The sequence below is a fragment of the Pimephales promelas genome, chromosome 5 (genome assembly GCF_988280905.1).
Source record: "Pimephales promelas chromosome 5, fPimPro1.hap1.1, whole genome shotgun sequence".
Taxonomy (NCBI): Eukaryota; Metazoa; Chordata; class Actinopteri; order Cypriniformes; family Leuciscidae; genus Pimephales; species Pimephales promelas.
This window is the reverse complement of record NC_142773.1, coordinates 28,543,476-28,567,293: the sequence shown is the minus strand read 5'-3', so window position 1 is coordinate 28,567,293 and position 23,818 is coordinate 28,543,476. Positions and strand designations below refer to the sequence as shown.

The window sequence follows — 23,818 nt, the reverse complement described above, 5'->3', positions numbered from 1 at the left end:
CCCTTATTTAGGAAATTGTGGTCAGCAGTGTTGTGAATTCAGCACACACATGCTGAATGGTCCTGAGAGGCGGCTTGAACTGCCTGCAATGAGAGAGGTCAGGAAATGTCTCTGTCACATTCAGTGACCACTTCATCTCCAGCCACCCACTCAGAGCACAGATCAGAGAATCAACCACTTCTCAGCATCAGACTATATTAATGCTTCCACATGCCTCAACTAGGCAAATGCCTCTGGCATTTTTAAACAAAACAGTCACATAAATTTGATTTCCACAAAATGGTCAAATAAATCATATATTACTATATTATACTGGAATGAAAAGATTCTAGGGATGGCAAAGCTGAATTTTCAGCAGCCGTTATTCCAGTCTTCAGTGTCACATGATCCTTTAGAAATCATTATAATATGCTGATTTTGTGCTCAAGAAACGTTCCTTATTTTTATCAATGTTGAAAACAGTTGTGCTGCTAAATGTTTTTGTGGAAATCATGACACTTTTTTTCAGGATTTTTTGAAGCATAGAAAGTTCAAAATAAGCTATTTATTTGAAATATTATTTGGTAATAATATAATAAAAGTGGACTGACTGAATGAACATTCAGTTATCATTCATGAGCCATTCATAACATTCCTCATTTCATGTCAATGCTTTCCAATGCCACTTTTACTGTAGTTTTACTGTACTAACACAAATTGTAGCAACTATTTTGACAGAAACTGTGTCTACCAGTAAATGTTTGAGATGTTGCAAGTGTAGTCTCACTCAGTACACTTAAAAATGTCAACCTAACTATATCCATCTCCTTGTTAACAAGTTTGGTTGCCAATACAGTAGGCTACTTCAATTATGCACAATGTGGTAGACAACAATACAATCATGGCTGTTGCTTGCATTGAAAAGAAGACAATGGTGTAAAATAAAAGTAAAAAAGGATAATAAGCATGCTTTAACATAAAATGATAACAAAACGATGAATAACAACACAACAGGAGACACGCACACACACACACAATGTGATGCTTTGCAGCAATGAACAAACTCTGGTTACCTATGAAAGTCACCTATCACTCCTGGAAAAGCCAACAGAGATCAGAACATATGTTCTTAATGTAACTATTTGATTTTATCACTCCATTAATCTGATCAATCAACTTTAGACCACAAATTAACCTTTCTGTGGATGAATAAAGGCCTTGTGCTCTTCTTGTAAACACAATGCGGAAATGTTGGAAGGAAATCCATCAAAACATATTCTGACATATTCTGTAAAGCAAAGCTTGTCTCAACACAGTCATGCTGCCTAGGCATATGATGTTGAGTAGAGAGGAGAACAGTGCTTTTGTGGATGAGTAGAAATGTAAATAAATGTTGGATTACTTTGTCATTCTTTGCTCGGCTTGATTTTGATTCCAGACAAGGAATTCAGGGTCGTACCTATCAGGAGACAGGCAGAGAGAGAGACAGGGTAGGTGTCTAGGACAAAGGGATTTGACATTTTTAAAATAATAATTTTACGTTTAGCTGTCTTCTTGCTGCTGCATGAACATATTACACATTTGACTGTCAACATGCACTATAAAGCTTATTTGTTGCTGGTTTTTATTAAAGAGGGGTCTCACATAATGGAAAATAACTCTCATCCATATAATTCCAGTGTGAACCAGACAGCATAGCCTGCAATAGCTTATTTGTGGGTGAGATCAGGTTTCACATTTCCAGTCAGTGCAAATACTGATATTTGTTCATTCCTCTGCATTCTACTTTTAGAAGAAAAAAAAAATCCAATACATTTCTCAAGACAATCATCTAGATCAGGGGTTTTCAACCGTAAATTATTAATTGAACACTACAATAATAAATAACACAATGCGAAATCATTATTATTTTTTTATTGTGCTTTATAAAGACTGATTCGAAATCTTTCCATTGAAAAAAAACCTGAACATTAATTTAAATTGAATTGAAAATGTTTTTTAATGTTTAGATGTCCAATATTAATTTAACAGTGAGTAGAAAAAAATGTTGCCAACTCAATACAAAGTAAAAACTGTCCAAATAATTTGTTATTATTGTTATTATTATTATTGTTGTTATTATTATTGTTATTGTTTTGGCCTAAGAACATGAGAATATATAAAATCTATTTAATTTTGGAAACAGTAATAGCACTAATAGTGTTTCTTGTGCAATAGGACTAAAATTCATGTACAAATATTTCACACATTAAAAACTGTTATTTACATGAAAATGTATTGCAGCGATTATCACATTTATGGTTCCTTGGTGTCATTAAAAAGTTTGAATGCCTCTGATCTAGATGTTCCTGTTTCTTCATAAGATGTAAAATATGTTATAATGCCGTGCCTTATGTATATACAATATTTTGAAACCAATTATTTTGTTAGTTGAACCAAATGCTGTTTTTTTACATTTAATTTGCAAGTATTTTGGGGATAAACTGCGGCCGGTATGGTTGCCAGACCCACCCTTTAATATACCAAACACTATTAGACAACCAAACATAACAGACGACATTGTTTGACAAGTTCTGAAACAGTTTCAAATTGTCTGTGCATATCTGTGCATTTGTTTGCAGCCAGTAAATGCAATGCATCACACGTCATACCACCTCCACCATAACCACTAGCAGTGAGTAGACATGGGAGAAAAACAAAAGAATGAGGGTTAAACAGAAGGGATGGCAAAAATCAACTAAAACAAGGTCAACTCAGCAGAAAAAGCAAGCAAACAAACAAAAAAAGAGAAATCATAAGGTACTTTAGTTCACAAGAGATGATTGTCAATGGCCTCTCAGCACATCAAATTAATGTCACAAGATAAAATCAAAAATATGCTTAATACCAATATAAAGATAGAGTGAAAAGGTGGAACTGACTACCTCTCTATAAAATCATGCGCAATCATTCCTGAAGTATGTTTAATTTGTGACAAATGTGCAATAGGTTTTGTGATTTTGGATTTTGTTAGTATACAGTACACAGGCAATCTGAGGTACTACAGGAAGTGAGGTCATGTGAAGTCTGATTCATGCTGTAGAGGAGAGTGGAAAAAGATGCGTCACCCCGTTAATCACGCAAACTGCACATTTATTTATTTGCTTATTTTTACATGTGACCATATATTTGAAAAGAGCCAATCATATAGCCTACAGCTGATGGTGATTGAAAGATGAAGATAAATAGTGAGGATTTTAATTTTAAAATATATTAAACATGGATGAATTTTAATTGTATAAAACTATGATTTTTTTTAGTAAAAGTTTAATTAGGTACATAACCGTTCAAAAGTTTGGGATCAGTAATTTTTTTTTTTTTTTTACTTTCATTCAGCAAGGATGCATTAAATTGATAAAAAGAGAAAAAGATATTCAAGGGTTACAAAATATTTCTGCTGAAAAACACTTTAATGAGCAGCACAACTGTTTTCAACATTGATAGAAAGAAATGTTTCTTGAGTCACAAAGCACCATAATATAACAATTTTTGAAGTACTGGAATAATCTCTGTTGAAATGTAGATAATTTCATCTTTGCAAAAATAGAAAAAAAAAGTTATTTTAATTATAATAATATTTCCATGTATTGTTTTTACAGTATTTACAGTATGATCAAATAAATGCAGCCTTGGTAAGCATAAGAGACTTCTTTCAAAAACATAAAACATTCCTACAAACCCTACACCTTTGAACGGTACCATATCTCTGGGACAAAGTCTGTCAGTTGCTTTGTAATACTGATAGTGAACATTACCACCAAATACAAGAGACAAACATTTCGATAAAAATAATTTTATAAAATGTCGGAAATTATTTCACAAAATTCAAATACGTAGTGACAGTCATTTGGCCGTTTTATGAAAAAATGCAAATGGTTCACATACATTTTTTTTTTTGGAGAAGTCATACCATGGCTCTGTTACAGTTGCCATTAGACATTCTGAAATGTCATTAGATGTATTAGTTCTCATTTCTCCTTGCCCAAGCACAAATTAAACTTAACAGTGGCACAGCTTCCACCACTCTCCCCAACAATGTCTTTATTGACATTTTGTGCATGTGAAGCTCTATTTGATTTGTAAATCACACAGCACGTCAATTCGGCTCTAATTCTCACTAACTGGGTCAGATCTCCGTGTGCCGTTCTTTCAAGATGTATTAGACAATGGAAGGACTCACCTGGGGTCCTTCTGGATGCTGTCCACGGAGGGCGACCTGACCAGGGTAGCTTCCGGGGGCAAAGCAGGCCCCGATTTGCTGTAGGGTGAGTCTGTGGAGGGGCAGAACTGTAGTGTACGATAGGGGTTGGCATAGTCTGCGGTGGAGGCACCTGGGCCAGTAGCGTAGCCAGAACGGGGGAACGTTCCCGTGGCGTTCTGGCTTCCAGTGCGCTGCAAGTGTATGGATTCAACACCAGGAGAGGAAGGGGCTACAACAGGAGAGTAGGGACAGAGCAGAAAGTTCAGGACCTGGTCACAAAACTGGTTCATTGGTACTTTGGGTGCAGCAAAAGGTGGGAAAAACATTACATGTTGACCAGGTATTAAAATCAAAAGAGAGAAGGAGGAGGAGGACAAAAGGAGCAAAACAAAACAGAAAGGATGTTAAACCATCGAAATAACAAACTGACCCATAATGATAGCTCTTCAGTAGGTGCTTTATTAGCTTGTCTGAGTGTCAATGCAAAACAGTTTTTTTCTCTCTGGCCTGCTTTTGTTCAGAATTGAATAGCTACCCAGAAACCACCACTGAGGGCTGTTCTTCCTGACGGCAGAGTTTTCCAGCTGACTGGAGCTCAGAGCCGGGCTGGAAACATTCCCGCTTTAAAGTCAACTCGGACATTTACTTCTTTCTTTTTTTTTTTTGCACAAGCCTGGTGTGCACGATTCATCTATACACAATATTATAAATATAAAAAGTAATCTTTTCTCTCTTTTTTTTTTTGATTTTATAAAGATGGCCGTTAGAAAGCTACAATTTTTCAACTTTTTACTTTACTCACACTACATTTTTTGGAATGTAATGGTACTTTTACTTGAGTGTATTGATTTACCTAATCAATTCTGAATCCATACCATATTCCACAGCATAATCCATATTCGGTTTGACCCGGAAATACATTATAAGGTTATGGAAGAAAAATTAGTTTTAACAAACAGCATTTGATGTTGACTTTCAACACCAGTCAGGTGCACAAATTTGATAACAAAGGTTCAAGGTATAGTTCACCCAAAATTTAAAATACCATTTACTCGTCTTTTACTCGTCTTCATGTCATGCTTAATCTGTATTACTTTATTTCATCTGTGGAACATAAAAGCGGATATTTTGAAAAGCGTTGGGGATCTTTATATACAGTATATATATATAACAGACATTTTTCAAAATAGTTTCCTTTATTTTCCACTGAAGAAAGAAAGTCATGCAGGTTTGAAACAACATGAGGGTGATTAAATGAGTCAATTATTTTTGACTGAACTGCTCCTTTTCCTTGCATACCTGCTTGTTATGGTTGTACAAGTAGAAACCCATTCAGCCTGCAAAAGTGTAATATAAGTGCAGGAAAGTCTGTGCTTTTATGGTTTATAATTGGAATGATATATTACGTCCAGCTCAACTGATAAAACAAAATGTGAACGCAAGTACATTTACTTTAAAACCTTTAAAGCAAAACTTGTTACTATCTGATACTGATGATGTCTGGTTGCTCACAGCTATTAATTGGGCACTTGGGAAAACACTTCTATTCTGAACAAAAATAAAGCTGAAACAAGCCTCTTATTTCATAAATGCACAGTCTGTACAAGAGCCATCTAGATGAAAATATTTTGACTTTAAATTGTTAGAGAACCTGATGTCTGCCATCTTACCCTGGCCTTGGTTGAAGTTTCTCAGGGGGGCTTTCTGATAGACTCTGTCCTCATAAATGGGGTCGATGTGGTGCTCAGGAGACTGCAGGGGTCTGAGCTCTGAGCCCAGGTGACTGTGCTGACTGCTGTACGAACCCCTAGAACCTGCATCATGGACAAAGGCAGATTTTCAAGCACAAATATGCTATAAATGTACAATAGTGCCAATTTCTTATCACCACGTCTAATGGTAACAAACACCCGCTAAGAGTGAAAATAACCAGCGATTACGTGATTTTGGTAGTGCTAGTACTAAACGGAAATGTCTGTATCCGGCAAAGAGCACTGACCTGCCAGACTGCCAGGTCTCTGGAGTGTGGCGTTGGCGTATAGATCATGAGAGATTTTGTACTGATCGGTGGTGTGCAGCATTCTCTTGGTGGGGGACAGAGTGGCGTAGCTTCCTACTGCAGCGCTGAGCTGGTGTAGCGGAGACGAGCTGGAGCCATTGCCCGGTCCGACCATGTGCAGCGGCGAAGCGGACGACCCTCCTCCCACCGCCATGTTGATGGGAGAGCTGGTGCTGTAGGACTTGGCTAGCCGGCTCGGGGACTGCTTGGGCGACGACACCCGTGCCAGAGTGGCGTAGCTGGGCATGTCGGAGGCTGAGCCCAGCCTCTGCAGTTTGGAGGGGGAGCCCAAAGCCTGCATGGAAAAGGGAGAGCTCACTCGCTGGGCTGGTAGAGTGGAGCAGGAATAGTTTACAGGGGCTGTTGGCGGATCGTCAGGCATGTGGAATGCACTGCCATGACTCTGGGCAAAGGAGTCTCGAGAATGGGCCCGGGCGGCTGTCTCTCTGGCAGCCAGCTGGGCAACACGATTAGACGTCACCTGGAGGCAAGTGACATGTAAAGAGCTAGAATTTCACTCATCTACTGTAGGAGCTATGAGCTAACTGATGGTGACCGACATGACATTTTCAAAGGGAAAAAGGGGTGAATTTGCTAAATGCTTGCGCCACTTTTTAGTGTGTGGAATTTTAGAAGAAAAACACCTCACAGTCTAGAATAAATGCAAATGAGTATCTATGCAAAGTGTCTATGTCAGGTTAATTATATATATATAATGAAAAAGTTGGTCCCGAACAAAGTTGACGGAACACAGACCTGCTTTTTGGGGAAAAGTGGACTCTGTGAGCGGTTTTAACGGTGTTTTTGCACCCAGCACAAACGCAGTAATTCACCAACGTGAAAATACGCCTGCGTATACCTAACCAACTAACTTAAATAACTAAATAAATAAATAAATGTCCTAAACACTAATTCTCTTGCTCAATCACTCCAATTATCACTCACAAACTCACTTTCTCAGCGACCTGGGGAGACGTCTCCCTCTTATGACGTCAAGCGATTCGTTTGGGGGGAGGTTTTAAGTGAGTACTGAAAATAATGAACTTTTTCATCTTATATTCTGCCTTTAGGTATCGAAAAACATACAATACATCAACTTGTCAAACGTGTATCTCCCTTAACTCTTTTGTGTTAATCATAATTAAAAATTTAACCTGACACACACACTCTGAGTCACTGTCATTACACTGCTAATCTTGCCAATGAAATTACTAACAAGAATGTTTGTTTACTAAAATGAAAAACGTGCATCATGATGAACAATTTTTAATTAAATTATACTACAGATGAAAATATGAAGAGAAATAATACCACACTGATTTTAGAGAAATTGTGGTGCTAAATTTTAACATGGATCAGCTTTTAACAAAAAAATTAAAAATGTAGTGTTATTTGTCTAAATAAAATTATTTAATAAATAAAATATTTGAAATTTCTAAAATTAGATGCCATTTTAGACTGAGTAAAAATTAGTAAATTTATAAATATGAGAATTAAATCAATTTTTTGACTAAATTTAAAGGATATTTTCATCAAATGACAAAGGCCATGACAGAACAAAAGGTGAGAAAATGAACACTGATCAGACACTAAATAAATGAAGGCAGCACATGTACATAAACGGCACTATTAGCAGACTTAATCCTTAGTGAATTCCCCCAGAGGGTCTTCTCGTAAAAACAGGTGGTAAATAACAGTTTAAGACAAAAGGGTCAAAATCAAGAGTTTTTAAAAAGAGATCAATCCCCACCTGATTATAGCTATGTAAGGCTCCTCCCACCTGACCACTGCGCGGGGGCTGGGAGGCCGACGGGTCTCCGAGGGCCAGGGTCTGGTTGCTATGGTAACTGACTGGATAGGGAAAGGTGCCCTCTTGATTATTGAGCTGCAAAGCACTTTGAGAGAGGATGCCTGGTCCTGTGAAGGAGGAATTTGAGAGGAAGAGAAATACTATTAGTTTGACAAACACTTGTTTATATCCAACAGAAATGAAGAATTGCAGTTGATCTTCTTAATTTGAATACTGAATTGTCTTTTGTCATCTGACGTTTTGTCATCTTTGCATATATTTAACCATGTTTAACTTCCTTTACAGTGACTGGTGATTCTTGTGTGCAGCCAAAAGAAAACAAGATGCATGATGATTGCCACCATGACAATGTCAAATCGGCATGAACCAGCATTACATTTACATAGATTCAAAGCTTAAAATCTAAACTTGCATAAAACGTTATTTCTTTGGCAGCCTTGCAAGCTCAGGTATTTCCTTCAGGAGATGCAAATCTTGTTACCCTCTCCTCTCAGTCCATATAATTCTCCTCCTCACCTCATTTTACCTTCGTAAAATTGGTTAATTGCTTTACCATTTAATCTCATATTCTTTCATTGTCTTCCAGCCTCAATCCACACTACTTTTCTCTGTTTTACTTTCTTTTATACTGCTCATTATTTCAAGCCTCACAGTGAGTAGATGGACAGAAAAGGCATGCATAATTAATCACTGCTGGAAGACACTCAATGAGCACACATTCAGGGAAATGGGGTCAGCATGAACCGAAATCACAGTCCCTTCTCTTTCCTCTGCCCTCCTGTGCTGACAGCCTGACACTGTACCAAATAGCAGTGATTCCCAGTCCTGTTTAGTCTTACAGTATGTCACCAACGGCCACATTAATAAGGCACAGGTATTCTTAGAAAGGTGTTCCTTTGAACTCATCATTCAGAATTATCATATACATTTGTAAACTTGACACTATAAACATGATTCACTTTGAAACAAACAAACAAAAAAATCATTCTGATGGGGAAAAACCAACTGATGTTTGACTCACCAACTGAAGTAGTTATAGAAGCTGTAGAGACTTGCTTTATAAATGTATTTAGTTTGATTGGCTGAGATATTTAATAAGTGAAACAAGAAAACTGTTAGAGAAATAATAATAGAGAAGCGTGTTATATTATAATCACTTTGCTAAAAGTCTCATTCACAAGCAAATCAATTTTTTTAGTAGTTGGAAGTTAAATAGCCTTTTACCATATTCACTTAAAATCGTACATATAGTGTACATTGATATATTTATAGTTTATATTCTGTACACTACTGTTCAAAAGTGTGAGGTAAGATTTATCTTTTTAAAAAATTAATAATTTTCTTCTCAATGGATCGATTAAACTGATCAAAAGTGATGGTAAAGACTAATAATGCTGCAAAAAAAAATATAATCTTGAGGAAAAATAGATGCTCTTTTTAGCATTGGTAATACTTAGAAATGTTTCTTAAGCAGCAAATCAACTTATTAGAATGAATTTTGAAGAATCATGTGACACTGAAGGCTAATGTGCTGAAAATTGAGCATTGATTTGAAATATGTTAAAATACAAAACAGCAATTTTATAAATTGTAATAATGCTTCATAAAGCTATTGTTTTTACTGGTGAGCATAAAATACATCTTTTTAAAAACAAAAAAATCTTAATGACCCCAAACTTCTGAAAATAGTGCACATTATTAAAAACTTTTATTGAAGGAATAATTGATTAATAAATCAGCATCAAAATTATTGTTGGTTTCATCCCTAAAGCACAACGCACAATCCAAATTTCTGTACCCTTGTGGTTTGTACCCGTTTGGTAATCATTGCCTTAGCAGCACATATCACCTGTGTGCAAAGACATGAATTTAAATGCCATTTAATCTCCGACAACCAGCAAAGTCGATCATGATGGTGTGTGGTTTTGTGTCGTGTTATCTGAAGCTTATTGGTGCACTGTCAGGGCATGTTTCTCCTCTTCTGAAGATGTTTGACAGCACCCAAAGATGTTGCATCTTTTAAAGAGATGCCAAGTTGAAATAGCCTGACTTTAGCATTATTCTCTGTTTTCAAAACATCTACATGCCACAACATGCTGTAAAATGAATCAAAATTATTAAACAGCTTATTTTAGTGATATGTACATGCTATATTTTCATCTGTGATGCTGTTTCAAACACAAATGAGCCACAAGTATGAAGATTAAAAGACAACCAATAAAGGCCTGTGGTCTATGAAAAGATTTCCCATAAATGGACACGCACAAACACACACAACAGAGTGACTTCACAACCATTGAAGATGATAACTGGGTCATTTCAGCTGAACCAGTAATATCAGAAACTGGCCGACTGCGGTTATTGAAAATGGCTGGGGTTTACTACTATAACCACTTTAGGCACTTTCAAATTCAAAAGAGGCACATTTACAATAAAAGATAAAAGTTTCATAAATGCATTATCAGGCTTCTGGCCCTTCTCCAGTCTCAACCCAAGCGTCTCAGACATCTTAAGATGCCATTTGCTGCCATACAGAGTGGTAGTGTGGTGGACTATCTGGTGGACTAAGTGTCCAGGTGGCTGGTCACTTATCTTTTTGGGTGTAGGGTTTTATCGGCACACTATCTGACCTGCATTTTAGATCAGAGCTGATAAATATTTCACCTGAATTCTATTTATAACTCAAAGTTAGAGAGAGTGAAACCACTACAAGCAAGTAAATAAATACAAAATGTACTGTCTTGTAAGATGATTCATTAAAAACCATTACGAATCCATGTGCACTGATTTATTTAGCAGTTTTCTCAATATGTCATGTTCTATGTTGCTTTGGTTCAAGTTTCCTGTACTTAAGTTTGCTTACGTACAGCTGTCAAACACTGAATGTTGTATTAATTAGTTTAGTCAGGTATTGACACAATGGCTAGTGAAAATTATGTGCAGTCTATCAGTAATAATTAAAACTAGATTAAAACCGTCTGTTGGAGCCATGATCAGAAACATAGTTCACTTGCTTTGGTCCAGACCAAATAAATTATTATTATTATAATTTTTTTTTTGGTACGGTTCGCTTTCACACTGCTCTTTTTGCAAGTGAACCAAAATTTGTAAACCAAACCACACGTGTGCTAAGGTCGTCCATTCATTGGACAAGGATTCTCAAGGGAAATCAGGAAGTGCAAAAAAGGCTCAGCATGGAGATATTTCCATATATTTCATACTGCAATATTTGTTCTTTTACTAATTTTGTGTTAATTCTGTACAAACGCAATATGAAGAAACTATGAGTATCATATGATACAATGTCATCTATACGAAGTTGTAATTCGGATTTTGAGAAGACGACGAGTGTAACGTTTGAGTGGCTCTATCCACAAGTTTCCGAGGGGCGCTCCTGTAAAAAATAAAGTGGGTGAAACTTCCGGTGAGGCGGCGGAAGTAGCATTCCAATGGTATTTTGTGTGTTAGTTAGCGAAGAGGCTAGCTGTTTTTCTGAGAATTATTTTACTATTTAAAGACGCCAATCTTTATGAGAGATGTCGTTACGGAGCTCAGGGACAACATGTGCTGTTCGCGCGTATAACCGGACTAAACTAATTCAGTGGCTTAAACGTGATTGTTTTGAACATAAGCTGAAAACGAAATCACAGTGATCCTACCAACGACTGAAGTTTCCATCAACCTCCCAAAAGACAACGAATCATCCTGTGTACATTTGTTTAAAATCTTAATGTTCTATAAACTCTATCAGCATTTGTTTGGCTGTTCTCTACTGATGTTACACCTAAACTCAGGATCAAAGCCTGTGTTGACAGAATACCAAATGTGCCAGTTAATGTATTCAAGTAGCACATTCATTTATAATTTTGAATAAACTCCAAAGCACAATGACTAAGTGTGTATTTTTTATTTTAATTGTTTGTCAGCTTGCACAACTGTCAACATGCCTTGATGAGTATTGATTATTAATAATTATTATTATAATACTCCCAATCAACTACTGCGGAGGGTAAAGGTACTGTTATTTCACCCTTTTTAATTTCGTTGAGGTTGTGTTCCCACATCGTTAGCTAGTTTGGATCTCTATAACTTGAATGATTGTCAACTGTTGAATGAACGAGTGTCAAGCATGTCAAGTAGCGCTTTGTTTACTTCAAACCGGAAGTCGCGCCCACTTTTGACGCAAGGCCTCGTGGGGCGTAGGAAACTTGTGGATAAACGCGGGGAAATACGACAACTCTCGTCTCTCGTGCATCTTTTCATTCGACCACCTTCTGTTTTTTTTTATCTCTGGGCAACATCTCAACTTTGCGTTACAAGTGGCACTGCACAGAAGACGGAGAAGGTATAAAGTTTTCATTCATAGAGAAGGGCTATGTTCACTCATTCAAATAATGAGATTCTTATTGTGTACTAACAAGTACTGTCAATGTTAACGCTTGCGATTAAGTTTGTCCAGTTTAACGTAAATTAACGCATCATCATCCTTGTGTTGTAACTATCATTACATTAATAATAATGATAATTCATTACATATAGAATTTTTCTAGGCACTCGCTTTAAGGGGGAAACTCGCCAACCACCACCAAAAGGTGGTGAACTGCAAATGCTTTATGAACTGCAAATGATATTTTTTTTGCATCTTTGCGCGATTAGACATTCACACACGACGCGCAGAAAGACGCGCAATATTCTCTTTCGACGCAGTGCTTTCTTGCAATTGGGTCGGTTCATGTTCACACCGTAAACGAACCGTACCAGAGTTCGGTTGGAACCGTACCGAGACCACCTCTTCAGCTGGGTCTCGGTTCGGTTGTTTGGTCCGCACCCGAGTTCGATTGCTGTATTCACACCTGCCCAAAAGGTCCGCACCAAGGGGGCAAACGAACTAGAGTTCGATTCAATCGAACCAAACAAGGCAGATGTGAATACACCCTAAGATAAATGTAACTATAGTTCACTTTAAAATGTATATTTGACTTTAGAAGTACAGCACCTTTGAAAAATATCATATTTAATCAGTTCAGATGACGTCTGATATTCTCAGCCAGGTGAATACTTGTTTCTTTAAAAACTCTGTTGAGAAATTACCCGTAATTCATGCATTAAGCTACTAGCATGCATAATAAGAGATAGGGAGGTTAACTGATGAATTTCACAAAACTGGAGACTAAAGCAAGCTCATGTCAATACACTCTACAGAGCAACACCTGCAAGCTCATATTATGGGGCTGTTACACATGCATTTCTGACAAAGAACTCTCAGAGAATGTCAATTATCAATCATTTCAGCTTAAGATCACCACTCTTCATAAGAACATTTAGGAGTCATTAACATAGTTCAGTCTCAGTAATTTCTTAATTGTGTTAAACTTCCAGCATTAAAAAGTGCTGCTTACTTTCGCCAGCAGTAAATTCCTGTGCATCCAGAATACCAGACTCTTGAAGAGATCGAATGCAGGAATCTACGAGTTCCAGACCTGTGGTAAGCTCCTCCTCTATGTCCTTCTGTCCGTCTGTGAACAAAGACATAAGAGGTAACTTTTAGGTTTATAGATGTTTACATGTTCAAATCAATGTTTTATTTAGGTTTTGAAATCTGTACATCTGAATAAAAAATGCAGTAAAAATATTTGTATTTACAGAATGGTTTATGACCAAAAACCAAACATATGCTATTTATGCAGATTACTTGATTCATATAGAATAGCCAATGAACATTTATATAAAAACTGGATTAAAAAAAAATAATTTGAAAGAAATATGAAAAAAGCCAGCACTTGAGTATTTGATCTCTGTATCCAAAGCATTGTGACAATATGTATTATGTTAAAAAAAACACCCCATCTGACCTAATAAGACCAATTCACACTGTACTTACAGACAGTGACCAATGTGCATAATCACCAGATTACAGTATGTCACTTCTCAGACATTCCACAACACGACAAACGCTGATTGAACATGAAAACAAGTGCCGTCCAATGCCAACAGATGCCGACTGGGGTAACACTGATCCGACCAAGTTTCTGTTGCCATTGGTCGGCATCTGTCGGTTCGGTGTGAATTGGCCTTAAATTATACTGAATAAAATGGTATCTCAAACTTTTTACAATTTTTTTTTATAATGTAGTTGTGGTAGTCCTATTTTGAAGGCCAAAACTGGCATGAACTAAAACGATACAAATTTACAGTACAAAACCATCCACTGAGAAAACCACTAAATCATTTTCTCCTGCATGAAAATGAGATGCTTAATCTGGTTTTGTTTTGATTCTTCATCAAGAACCCAGTATTTTAAAGAGTGTGGCGTGACCGCAAGCTCATGAATCATTTATGTGCTGCACTTCTCCTGCTCTTCAATCTCAACCTCTCCTCTGTGTTTTATGTTCAGGAAGGCAGAGGTTGTCATCTTTGGCTAACATTTTGCTGTAGCACAATCGATACAGTCAAAAAGTCAACATGTTTCACTCTGACATGAACGGTTTACCACGTGGGCAGTTAGATTATGGCAACTTTCAAAATGCATTTCAGAAGGTGCTCTTCATACAACATTCACCTTCTTGTAAGGTTTCAAATCATGGATTTCAAAATGTGCTGAAGAGAAATAACATTCTCATTTTAGAAAGAAAACAGTTCAGTTACCTTGGTTGTTCCAGCGAAACTTCTCATCCGCAGAACTGTAGGATTAAGGATAGAATAGATTTGTATGCATGGTCAACACAAACACTGAAGTGATCATATTATTTTTTTTATGGTAAAGCAAACACAAGAGCATCAGTAAGGTCAGGCATGATGGGGCCTAGTTTGCATTTTATGCCAACTGTGTTCAATGGTTCAGACTCAGTGAACATTTCCTTTATTGCTTTCTGCACAGGATCATGTCACTTTGGAAGGGCCAATTTTACAGTAAATGTTTGTCTAAGGAGATTGTATAGCTGTAAGCGTGATTTTATGCACCTGTTATTAAGGGATATAACTGAAATAGACATCTGCCATAACTTTGGAATCAGTAACAGAAAACATAGTAATATTTCGCAATATTACTCAATTTTTATTACATAAATGCAGTCTTGATGCGAGTAAGAAACTTCTTTCAAAAAAAATGTAAAAATCTTACGGACACCAAAATACTTTTGGCGATGTGCTGTTACCAATTAAATACTTTGTCTTCCATAAGCTGTTTGCCCATCAAGTTCATAAATCTATTTGCACGCTTTCTGAATCACATAACTCGATCAATGAAGTATCATCTCTGTTGTAGAACACACAAACCGTAGCTATGATGATTATGGATTGGGTGGAAATAAAGGCTTGAGGAAGAACGTCAAGTCACATACCCCTAATCAATGTCCGTGTTTGCCACCACATGGTATTGGCCTGCCTTACCCATAACGCTATCAGGAGGCTAAACGCTCACCCATTGTCCTTGGATCCTTACAGCAGCTGCTAAATCACTCTATTGATTTTCTTCCGGCGAGTGTGTAAGGATTCATTTTGTGAGTCTGTCTGTGTTTGTGCGGGGGGGGGGGTGACGAATCGCAGAAGAAAACAAAACGCCACATGTTAATAGGGCCACGGCGTTGTTCTCCTAAAACCCATTCATCACCGATTCTTCTGCAAACAATGCATAGACAGAGACAGGCTCCCTGAGAGTGAGTAACAGAGATGAGTCACAAGGCATTTTTTGACGAACCCCCGTTTTAATGAGTGTGTCGACCTGCTTTCAAACAAGCATTAACTGTTTTCATCCTAATAGCTCCCTATAAAAGACATTTACTGGCTAAATATGTCCGGTAATTACAAGCAAAATAAATAAATAAGTCCTCTAAGGTAGATGAACACTGATTCAGTTGTGAGATATGATTATGACTGCCTGCGACACAAAATGCTATAAGACTGACAATTGTGATATCCCTCTCGAAGACATCTGGCTAGATAACATCACATTGATGGCACAGAATGAGTGGGGATTATTGAAGCCTTTTGGGATGAAGATATTTTTCTCTCCCAAGATAATTACCTTGAGAATGGTAGACATGACAGATGAGGCAATCACAGCTGTGGGTCATTGTGTGGTCAGTAGTTAATCACTGTTCTTTATGTGCTCCATTTCCATATTGACTCAACATATTAGCTAAAACATTTGGAGCAATGTGATTTTCGACCATTACAATTAGCACTCTGATTTAGTGTTCTTTGCCTCCTTCTGGGTAAATTTAATTATCTACTGTCACCATTATGTTCAGTTTGTTTATTAATCATGGACTTTTAGTTTACATTCACTAAGTTTCTCCTATCTCCTTTTGTTCCGCCACTCCTTGATTGTCATGGTTTCTGTCATTATGAGTTTGTTTGTATCAGCAGTGTGTCATTGATTGACTTGCTTGAGTTCCTATTTAAGTCATATCTTTTCCTCATTCAGTGTCCAGTAACGTTTGTGTTTAGTGTGTGTTGCTCAGCTTGAGGCTAGTTATTTGGATTATTATTAAAACTTTGTGTTGGAAGAGTATTGTTCTTCTTTGTCTGTTCTACAATTATTCATAAGATAGAAATATCTTCTTGGATTGCAAACAACAAAGTGACAAGAAACTGCAAACCAATGCTAAATTGATGAATAATGTCACTTGCAAGTGTGTGTGTGTGTGTGTGTGTTTGTTACAGCCTGTTTGCTTTGGTTTGTCATAGGAGAAAGAAAGTTGAGATTTTGGTGTGAAAGAGTGAAAGTGTGCTATGAAAAGCTGGAACAAAGCTGAGAGCGGCTTTTGTTCACTGCTAACGTATGTGAAAAGAGTGAAAGAGGGAGGCCATCCCTAAACCGCTGGGGATCAATGAGTGCCTCCCAACTGACAAACAGAAAGATAGACGCATGCCATCAAGAAAGAGAGGTTGGTTGCTATTTTAAGCTAAATATATATCATATAGAGAAGGAATTTAAATGAAAAATAAACACAGCTTAAAAGGAAGAATATCACCCCAAATAGTCTTGAAATTTAAAAGTAACATTACTTGAAACTAACACACATGAAACTAACTGGTTTGATCGAGGGGGTGGGGCTAACTACTTTCCCATGTCTTCAGGCCATGCTGTCAGACAAAGCATGTGAAAGGGCTTCACGTGATTGTATTAATGAGTGCGGAGCAGAGGCACTCATCTGTAAGAGCCAGGCCACCCATTATTAAACTCTACATGACTAAAATCGTCCTTGTTAGTCCTGGTACTGTATGTGAGATAAGTAACATGGAGAGTAATTTATCATGAAACATTTCAGCTAGGCAGACTGAAACAATCTATTTAATCCATTTAGTCATTAGGGTTTCAAGATTAGACCACCTAAAAAGAAAAGAAATCTGTCACTTGTAAATTCAGACTTTCTTTCTTCCATACAACACAAACTGTTGATCTAAGACGATCCTACTCACTCCTTTATTTATAATGAACGAGAATGTGAGCTGTCAGTGTAAAGCTTCAAAATGACTATAAAAGTATTACAAAAGTACCATTTTCCAAGTCTTCTAAAGCTATATGATTTTTTTCTGTGAGGAACTTTTGACAATCGAAGCATACCAGTCCTTAAAAAGTCAGTTTATCAAAAACATGAGAAAAGCAGAAACAATGCTGTGTGGGCTTTTGGACTCTTCATGGAATGATATAGAATACTACAAATCAAGAGAGATGTAACAGTCCTCAGAAAGGAATACATTTCAATCCTAGTTCGAAAGATCATCCCATAATGAGTGATCCCCTCTTGAAGTGCTGAATCATGGCCATCTTTCTCACAACAGAATTCTGTCAGAGGATATGAAAGCAATGGATGGTGCTGATACAGATGCTGTACAGCTGCTCTGTGATGGTGAACTCTCTTTTACAGTTTATTACTATGAATGACATGAAGGTAAAACACTTTCACTACAAATCAGAGTAACATAAACAGGAGTCCCCAGACACCTCTGCTGCCCTGGCTGCCACAAAGTGTCTCTCGTCTTGAAACTGACTCATGAAAATTTACAGTAGTGTTAATATAGTAACAACTCACTGTGGTAACTTATTTACCTAAAATGTATAACATGGGTATCTAGCATTACAGATTTATTGAAATGTTTAATTTAGATTCTAATACAATAGTATTTCATATTGAAAAAGTTCATAAATGATGAAATCACGAAATCTCAGTGCGTTCCAGTGTCGCAGCTCATTTACATGCTTTGTTTCTCCCCCTTTAGATGTAAATCAATCCTTCCCCCTAAAAATGTATAACATTTGCAATGTAAAGTTCTCTTAATCAGTCTTGACAAGGACTACAACCAAGTCTCCTGGTCTTCACTTCTGAGACTTTAGAAGAAAAAAGTTCACATCAGTAAACTTTAATATTGTGAATTTGAAATATTATGTGTCAAGTTTTCCTTTGGAAATCATTATAATATACTCATTTGGTGCTTAACTAACATTACTTATTATAAACGTTGAAAAGAGTTGTGCAGCTTAATATTTTAATATTTTTTTGTGGGAAAAAAATACTTTTTTTCAGAACACTTTCATTAATTGAAAGTTCAAAAGAACATCATTTATTTGAAATAGAAATATTTTGCAATGTTGTAATTGTCTACTGTATCTTTTGATCAATTATAATTAATTTAATGTATTCTTGTAAAATAATTTTATTTTGTGTTATTAGTAAGCAATACAAATCAATATTATGCAATCCATGGTTTTGAGCAAGTTGACAAAACAAATACCAGTTACACTTTGGGTAATATTCAGTAACTATGGTACAGTCACTGCATTTCTACTTTAAATGTTTCAAAAGAAGTTTCCGGACTGATTTGGATTTAAAAAAAAAAAATAGATCTCAGTGTGCAGTAACAAGGCTAATACAACAGCAGTTAGCCTGAGCAATTACAGAATCAATCACTCATTTCCAATTGTAAGTGTGCTTTCTAAAAGGACGGAATGTTATTTCGACTGCATCTGAGAATGTGGCGGGTCATTAGGCTGACAGTGTGAGTGATGTCACATGTTGGGAACTCAGTGGTTGAGATCGGCGCTGTGGTTGAGATCGGCACTATGCTAGGCCAGTTTATTTAAAGGGGTCATGAACTGTAGTGTTTCATTGTTTTTTAATGTTTCCTGGTGTGCACTTATAATGTTAGCATGATTTTTTTTACATAATTTTTTTCCTACCCTGATTTCAGCCCTTTGATTTGAACACTCTGCTGCTACACAGACTTCAGTGTAAATGCCCACTGCTGTGATTGGCTGACATCTTTACACATGAAATGGCTAGTAGCCTATTACATGTGGAACTCTCGAAAACGTTTAGCACATTTTTACTATTATAGCAGTCAACGTTAATCTTGAAAACTGTTGATTATAGCATTATATTTAGATCTATAACACTATTTTTAGGTCATGGCATGAAAGGTTGCAGTGATCTCTTTTCAAAATGTATCTCTAACCCGATTTCTGCACACTAACAAATGCTTTCATCATAACTAACACAATGTAAATAAGAAATTCGTTGATTAAACCGAGAGTTTTGTCAATATCAGCTCAAATGGATAGTTCATCTGAATCAGATGTTGAACATCATTTAGTTAACAATGATCGCGCGCGCAAACACAACACCAATTTTTGTCGTTTTTAGTCTGTACTGACAAAACTGAGCTCAATGTTAAAATTGACCAGAGTTCTCCTTTAAGTCTACATGATTAGACTAAAGTCAAACAGTACATGCATATAACTGAACTTGGGCAGCAGAAGAAGCTTTCATCACCTCTTAAGCCAGACAGATTGCTTGCTAAATCAATATGCTCTGTATTCCCTGTACTGTATGGAGAGACACTTAGTGTGAGTCAGCCAGTGCACTAGACACCCTTAATATGCTTCTTATCCTGTAAGAATGGAGAGGGATTGTCTGAGCACAGACTCCCTGGGTGCACAGGCAGATGGGAAGGTTTCTTACTCAACCCTGTCCCTTCGAGAAGGGTTCAACAGGATAAATTTCAATGGGTGCTTGTTGAAAACAAAACAAAATCCTGAAAGATTATATTTTGAAGAATATTTGGTAACACTTTGCAATAAGGTTTCATTTGTTAACATTATTTAAAGCTGCAGTCCGTAGCTTTTTGGGGTTATAAAATTATCTAAAATACATATGAGAAATCATATATATATATATCATATACAATGAGAAAAAACATAACCAGCCAGTGTTCAACAACGCTATCTGCTTGCCTTGTAATAATGCTTTTAACTCCATGGTGCTGGTGGATTTCCGTGGGAGATTCAAGCATGTCTTTGCGTCTTTACATCACATTTGTACACATAAAGAAGAGTCTCGGCTAGTAGTCTATGAGTGTGTGAGGATTTTGGAGGTGGAGATTTATAGCCGTTTCTCACAGCACTTGATATAATTAAACCTATCAATTTGATGGCGGATTCAGAAAGGTTCAAACGACAATCACCAATGACAACTGATTCACCCGCTGTAAAATGCAAAAGACTTCGGACTTCAGAGTGGCTTGCTTACGTTGTTAACATTAGCAATTTGAGAACAAAGTATAATTTGCACGGTTTTGTGTGATATGATAACTTGTAAGCGATTGTTAGATTTAATCAGCGTGATTAACTGCAATGTCAGAACCAAAACAAAAGTAGATGTTTCTTACTAGTTCAGATGACATTTTCCAGTGAAAATTCTTATGTTGGTCATACTTCCAAAAAGAATAATCTGTGTTTCTGAATGCCAATATCCACACCGGCGCAGTGACTGACAGCCTCACAATCTCCTCAAACATTGTGTTCATCTGCGCTGTGCCATGTCAGTGAAACTGACATAACAGTGAACAATACTTCTGAAGCATTTATTAATCTTAGTAAATGTTCATTTCAACCTTTACTAATACATTATTAACATAAATTAACTGTTTTAATTGAATTTAATAACTGCTTTCGTCCATATAATAAAAGTCAGTGGGGTCTAAAACAACATTGGACCCCACTGACTTGTGTTGTACCAAAAAAAAACAAAAAAAACACTGGCAATAACATCCGAATAGTCTGAATATGCCTACTTCCATACTATATACAGTAGTATGCAAAAAAGGGCATGCAAAAAGAGTAGTATGCTTAAAGTACACTCTTCTACGCTGCATGCCAGGATTTAAAGAACGACGATAACTTTATTTACATACTAACGATATACTCATGACTTAATTTACACATGCACCGCTATTTCAGCTCACTTAAAAGCCAGGTTAAAGTAGATTGCTGGTGGTAGCAGATTTTTGTGCTCAATTACTGCATACACACACACACACTCACACACACACAAAACTGTTTAGTAAATTCAGCCCACCATCTTACTTTCCGTCAATTTATCCTCTGCAACTATATGGTGAAGAGAAATATCATGCATTTCAGTACATTCTCAATGGAAAAGCCTTTCAATGTTTTCTTTTCTTTTCACATGCAATTTCAAGCAAAGTGGGTATCTAATACTAGACGTACATTCATGGATTTTCTTTTTACATTTAGGCAGATGCTTTTATTCAAAGCAGACTACATTGTAATCAAGGTACACGCTTTACCCATTCCCATAATGTTGCTAGCATCAACTTTACCAACTGAGCTGCAGGAACAGACAAAAAGATTGTTTCTACATATAGCAAATGCTAAATACATACTTTACGAATTGAATACTAATAATACTATTTTCCCATTGCCAAATGTATAGCCAGTAGCTCTCACTTGCCGTTTTACTATACTGAGATTAGGGCTGTCAAACACATTGTCTCCTCAATACAACTTATTTACACCACATGCCAACAGAGCATTATCTCTCCTCGAGGCACACATTGTAGATGTGTACAGTGCCAGCGCAGTCCGAGCTCACAGGAGACTGGTGGACTAATCTGGCAGAAAAACAGTCAAACAGCTTTGGCTTAATACTTCCTCGCTGTGCTCGACAGACAGCGTTTAGCAAGACAACTCCATGCTACCGGATAGGGCTCGACAGTAAACGTCTAGTCAAAGTCAAAGGCCTCACTCAGAGCAGCAGATGTTTGACGCTGTGCCAAGGTTCGGTCCGACAAGAGAAAATAAGACAACTTCACGTGCCATTTCCACTGTTGCCGCAGAGGCATTTTGCATATCGGGTAATCAAAGATTTGTTTTTGCTGAGTATCAGATAGTTAGCTGAAGAACTAGGCCAGCATTATGTTTTGTTCAAAATGGAGTGCTATTTGAAAAGACCCATGTTTCATTAAACAAGTGGGTCATGGGCTGAAAGTGCTCTCTTTAGCCCATGGTGCTTCTCCTGATGCTGAATTTCAGCTCGTTACCTTATAAAAAAAAAGAAACATAATAGTGCCGTGTTTTGTATCTGTATTGTTATGCAATTGAAATCGAACACCATTTAGTAGCAACATCACTGAAAGTATGTCTGTTGAAGTGAATGGCAAAAAAGTGCACAAAGTAAAATAACCATGAACTGAGAGCAATCAAGATCCATGCAAACCTTGATTACCGATTACTTGAGTACCGTGATATTTGTCTAGCAGATTATATTTTGGCCTTGAGCTGCTTGTCTGTCTGTAAGCTGTATTTGTCTTGAGAAGAGATCTGACCTAGCCCGACTCTTTAAGACTAAATGACGGCCAGCAAAAAAAAAAAAAAATGCAAGAACATTCATCGAGCTTCATCAAAAATGAAAGACAGGTAAAATCAACAACACTGAAGTCATTATAAATGTCTTTATTTTACCTATACCTATATATATATATATATATATATATATATATATAGCATATATATATAGCATATATATATTTATATATACACACCAAAATGGGTATAAATTCTAAAAATGCTCAGAAAAAAACTTAAGCACTCAACTGAGTCAGATAAACTTTTTATCCGATAAGAAAACATGCGCATAAACTAAGATGGAAACACATTTACAGAATAAATTCCTCGATGTACGTCAAAAAAGACGAGATTTGCAACAACATAACTTGACTAACCAACTGACAGATCTTGTTGCACTGTTTTGGTTGTTCAGAAATGACTGAGCAAAGTCTGTGGTCAAAAGCGGTTCGGTATAATTTCCTCCCAGAACTGTCTTATATGACTGTGTTCCCAAACAGCAGGTCTCCGCCTCCGAAAGTAAGATAACTTTATTGCGTTTCATCTGCCCACTCTAAGGCGCAAGTCATTTATTATGTACAAAATTATTATAAACAGTGGCTTCTCCTACAGCAGCAACTTCCAATATTTTGTGATATTTAGAGCCAGTTTATCAAGAAGTGACAATTTTGCTCTCATCTGCTCACTGGATGGAAACGGTGCTTCATTCGCAAATTTGGCTAGTGGATTCTAAACTTACTAGCAACTCAGCATTTTCACTGGCCACAATTCTGGCATCGATACCATGGGGAAAATACATTTTTAATATCTCATAATTTGGCCCCTGGTGTATTAGGCTGATGTCACTTTAAGACCTGAGGCACAGACCCATTATACTGTTTTATATAGCTATATACTTGGTTTTAGAATCTGCGGGAATGAATAAAATTATGCACAATACACAAAATCCCACGCCGAAATTCAAGCCCCATATAAGCAACAACATTTATCCGGAGGCAGAGCAAATAAAACAGTAAGTGAGGGGAGGCGGGTGTGTCCGTCAACTCGCTGTCGGAGAGATGAGATGAGAGCGAGAAAGTGCAG

The 23,818-nt window shown here is 36.9% G+C and overlaps 1 protein-coding gene across 6 annotated transcripts in view; it reads right to left on the bottom strand.

The window, feature by feature from the left end:
- The window catches only part of ctnnd2b (catenin delta 2b), a 75,235-nt gene that overhangs the window by 27,764 nt on the left and 23,653 nt on the right, over nucleotides 1–23,818 (bottom strand). For 3 of the 6 annotated variants that reach the window (XM_039677319.2, XM_039677321.2, XM_089131248.1), the window contains 7 exons: nucleotides 14,734–14,768; nucleotides 13,488–13,604; nucleotides 8,029–8,195; nucleotides 6,219–6,759; nucleotides 5,890–6,033; nucleotides 4,199–4,448; nucleotides 1,382–1,438 (listed from right to left, as the gene is read on the bottom strand). In XM_039677319.2, the coding sequence (XP_039533253.1) occupies nucleotides 1,382–1,438; nucleotides 4,199–4,448; nucleotides 5,890–6,033; nucleotides 6,219–6,759; nucleotides 8,029–8,195; nucleotides 13,488–13,604; nucleotides 14,734–14,768 (1,311 nt within the window). The remainder of the gene's footprint in view (nucleotides 1–1,381; nucleotides 1,439–4,198; nucleotides 4,449–5,889; nucleotides 6,034–6,218; nucleotides 6,760–8,028; nucleotides 8,196–13,487; nucleotides 13,605–14,733; nucleotides 14,769–23,818) is intronic. The other 3 variants (XM_089131247.1, XM_089131246.1, XM_039677324.2) reach the window with 2 other exon arrangements.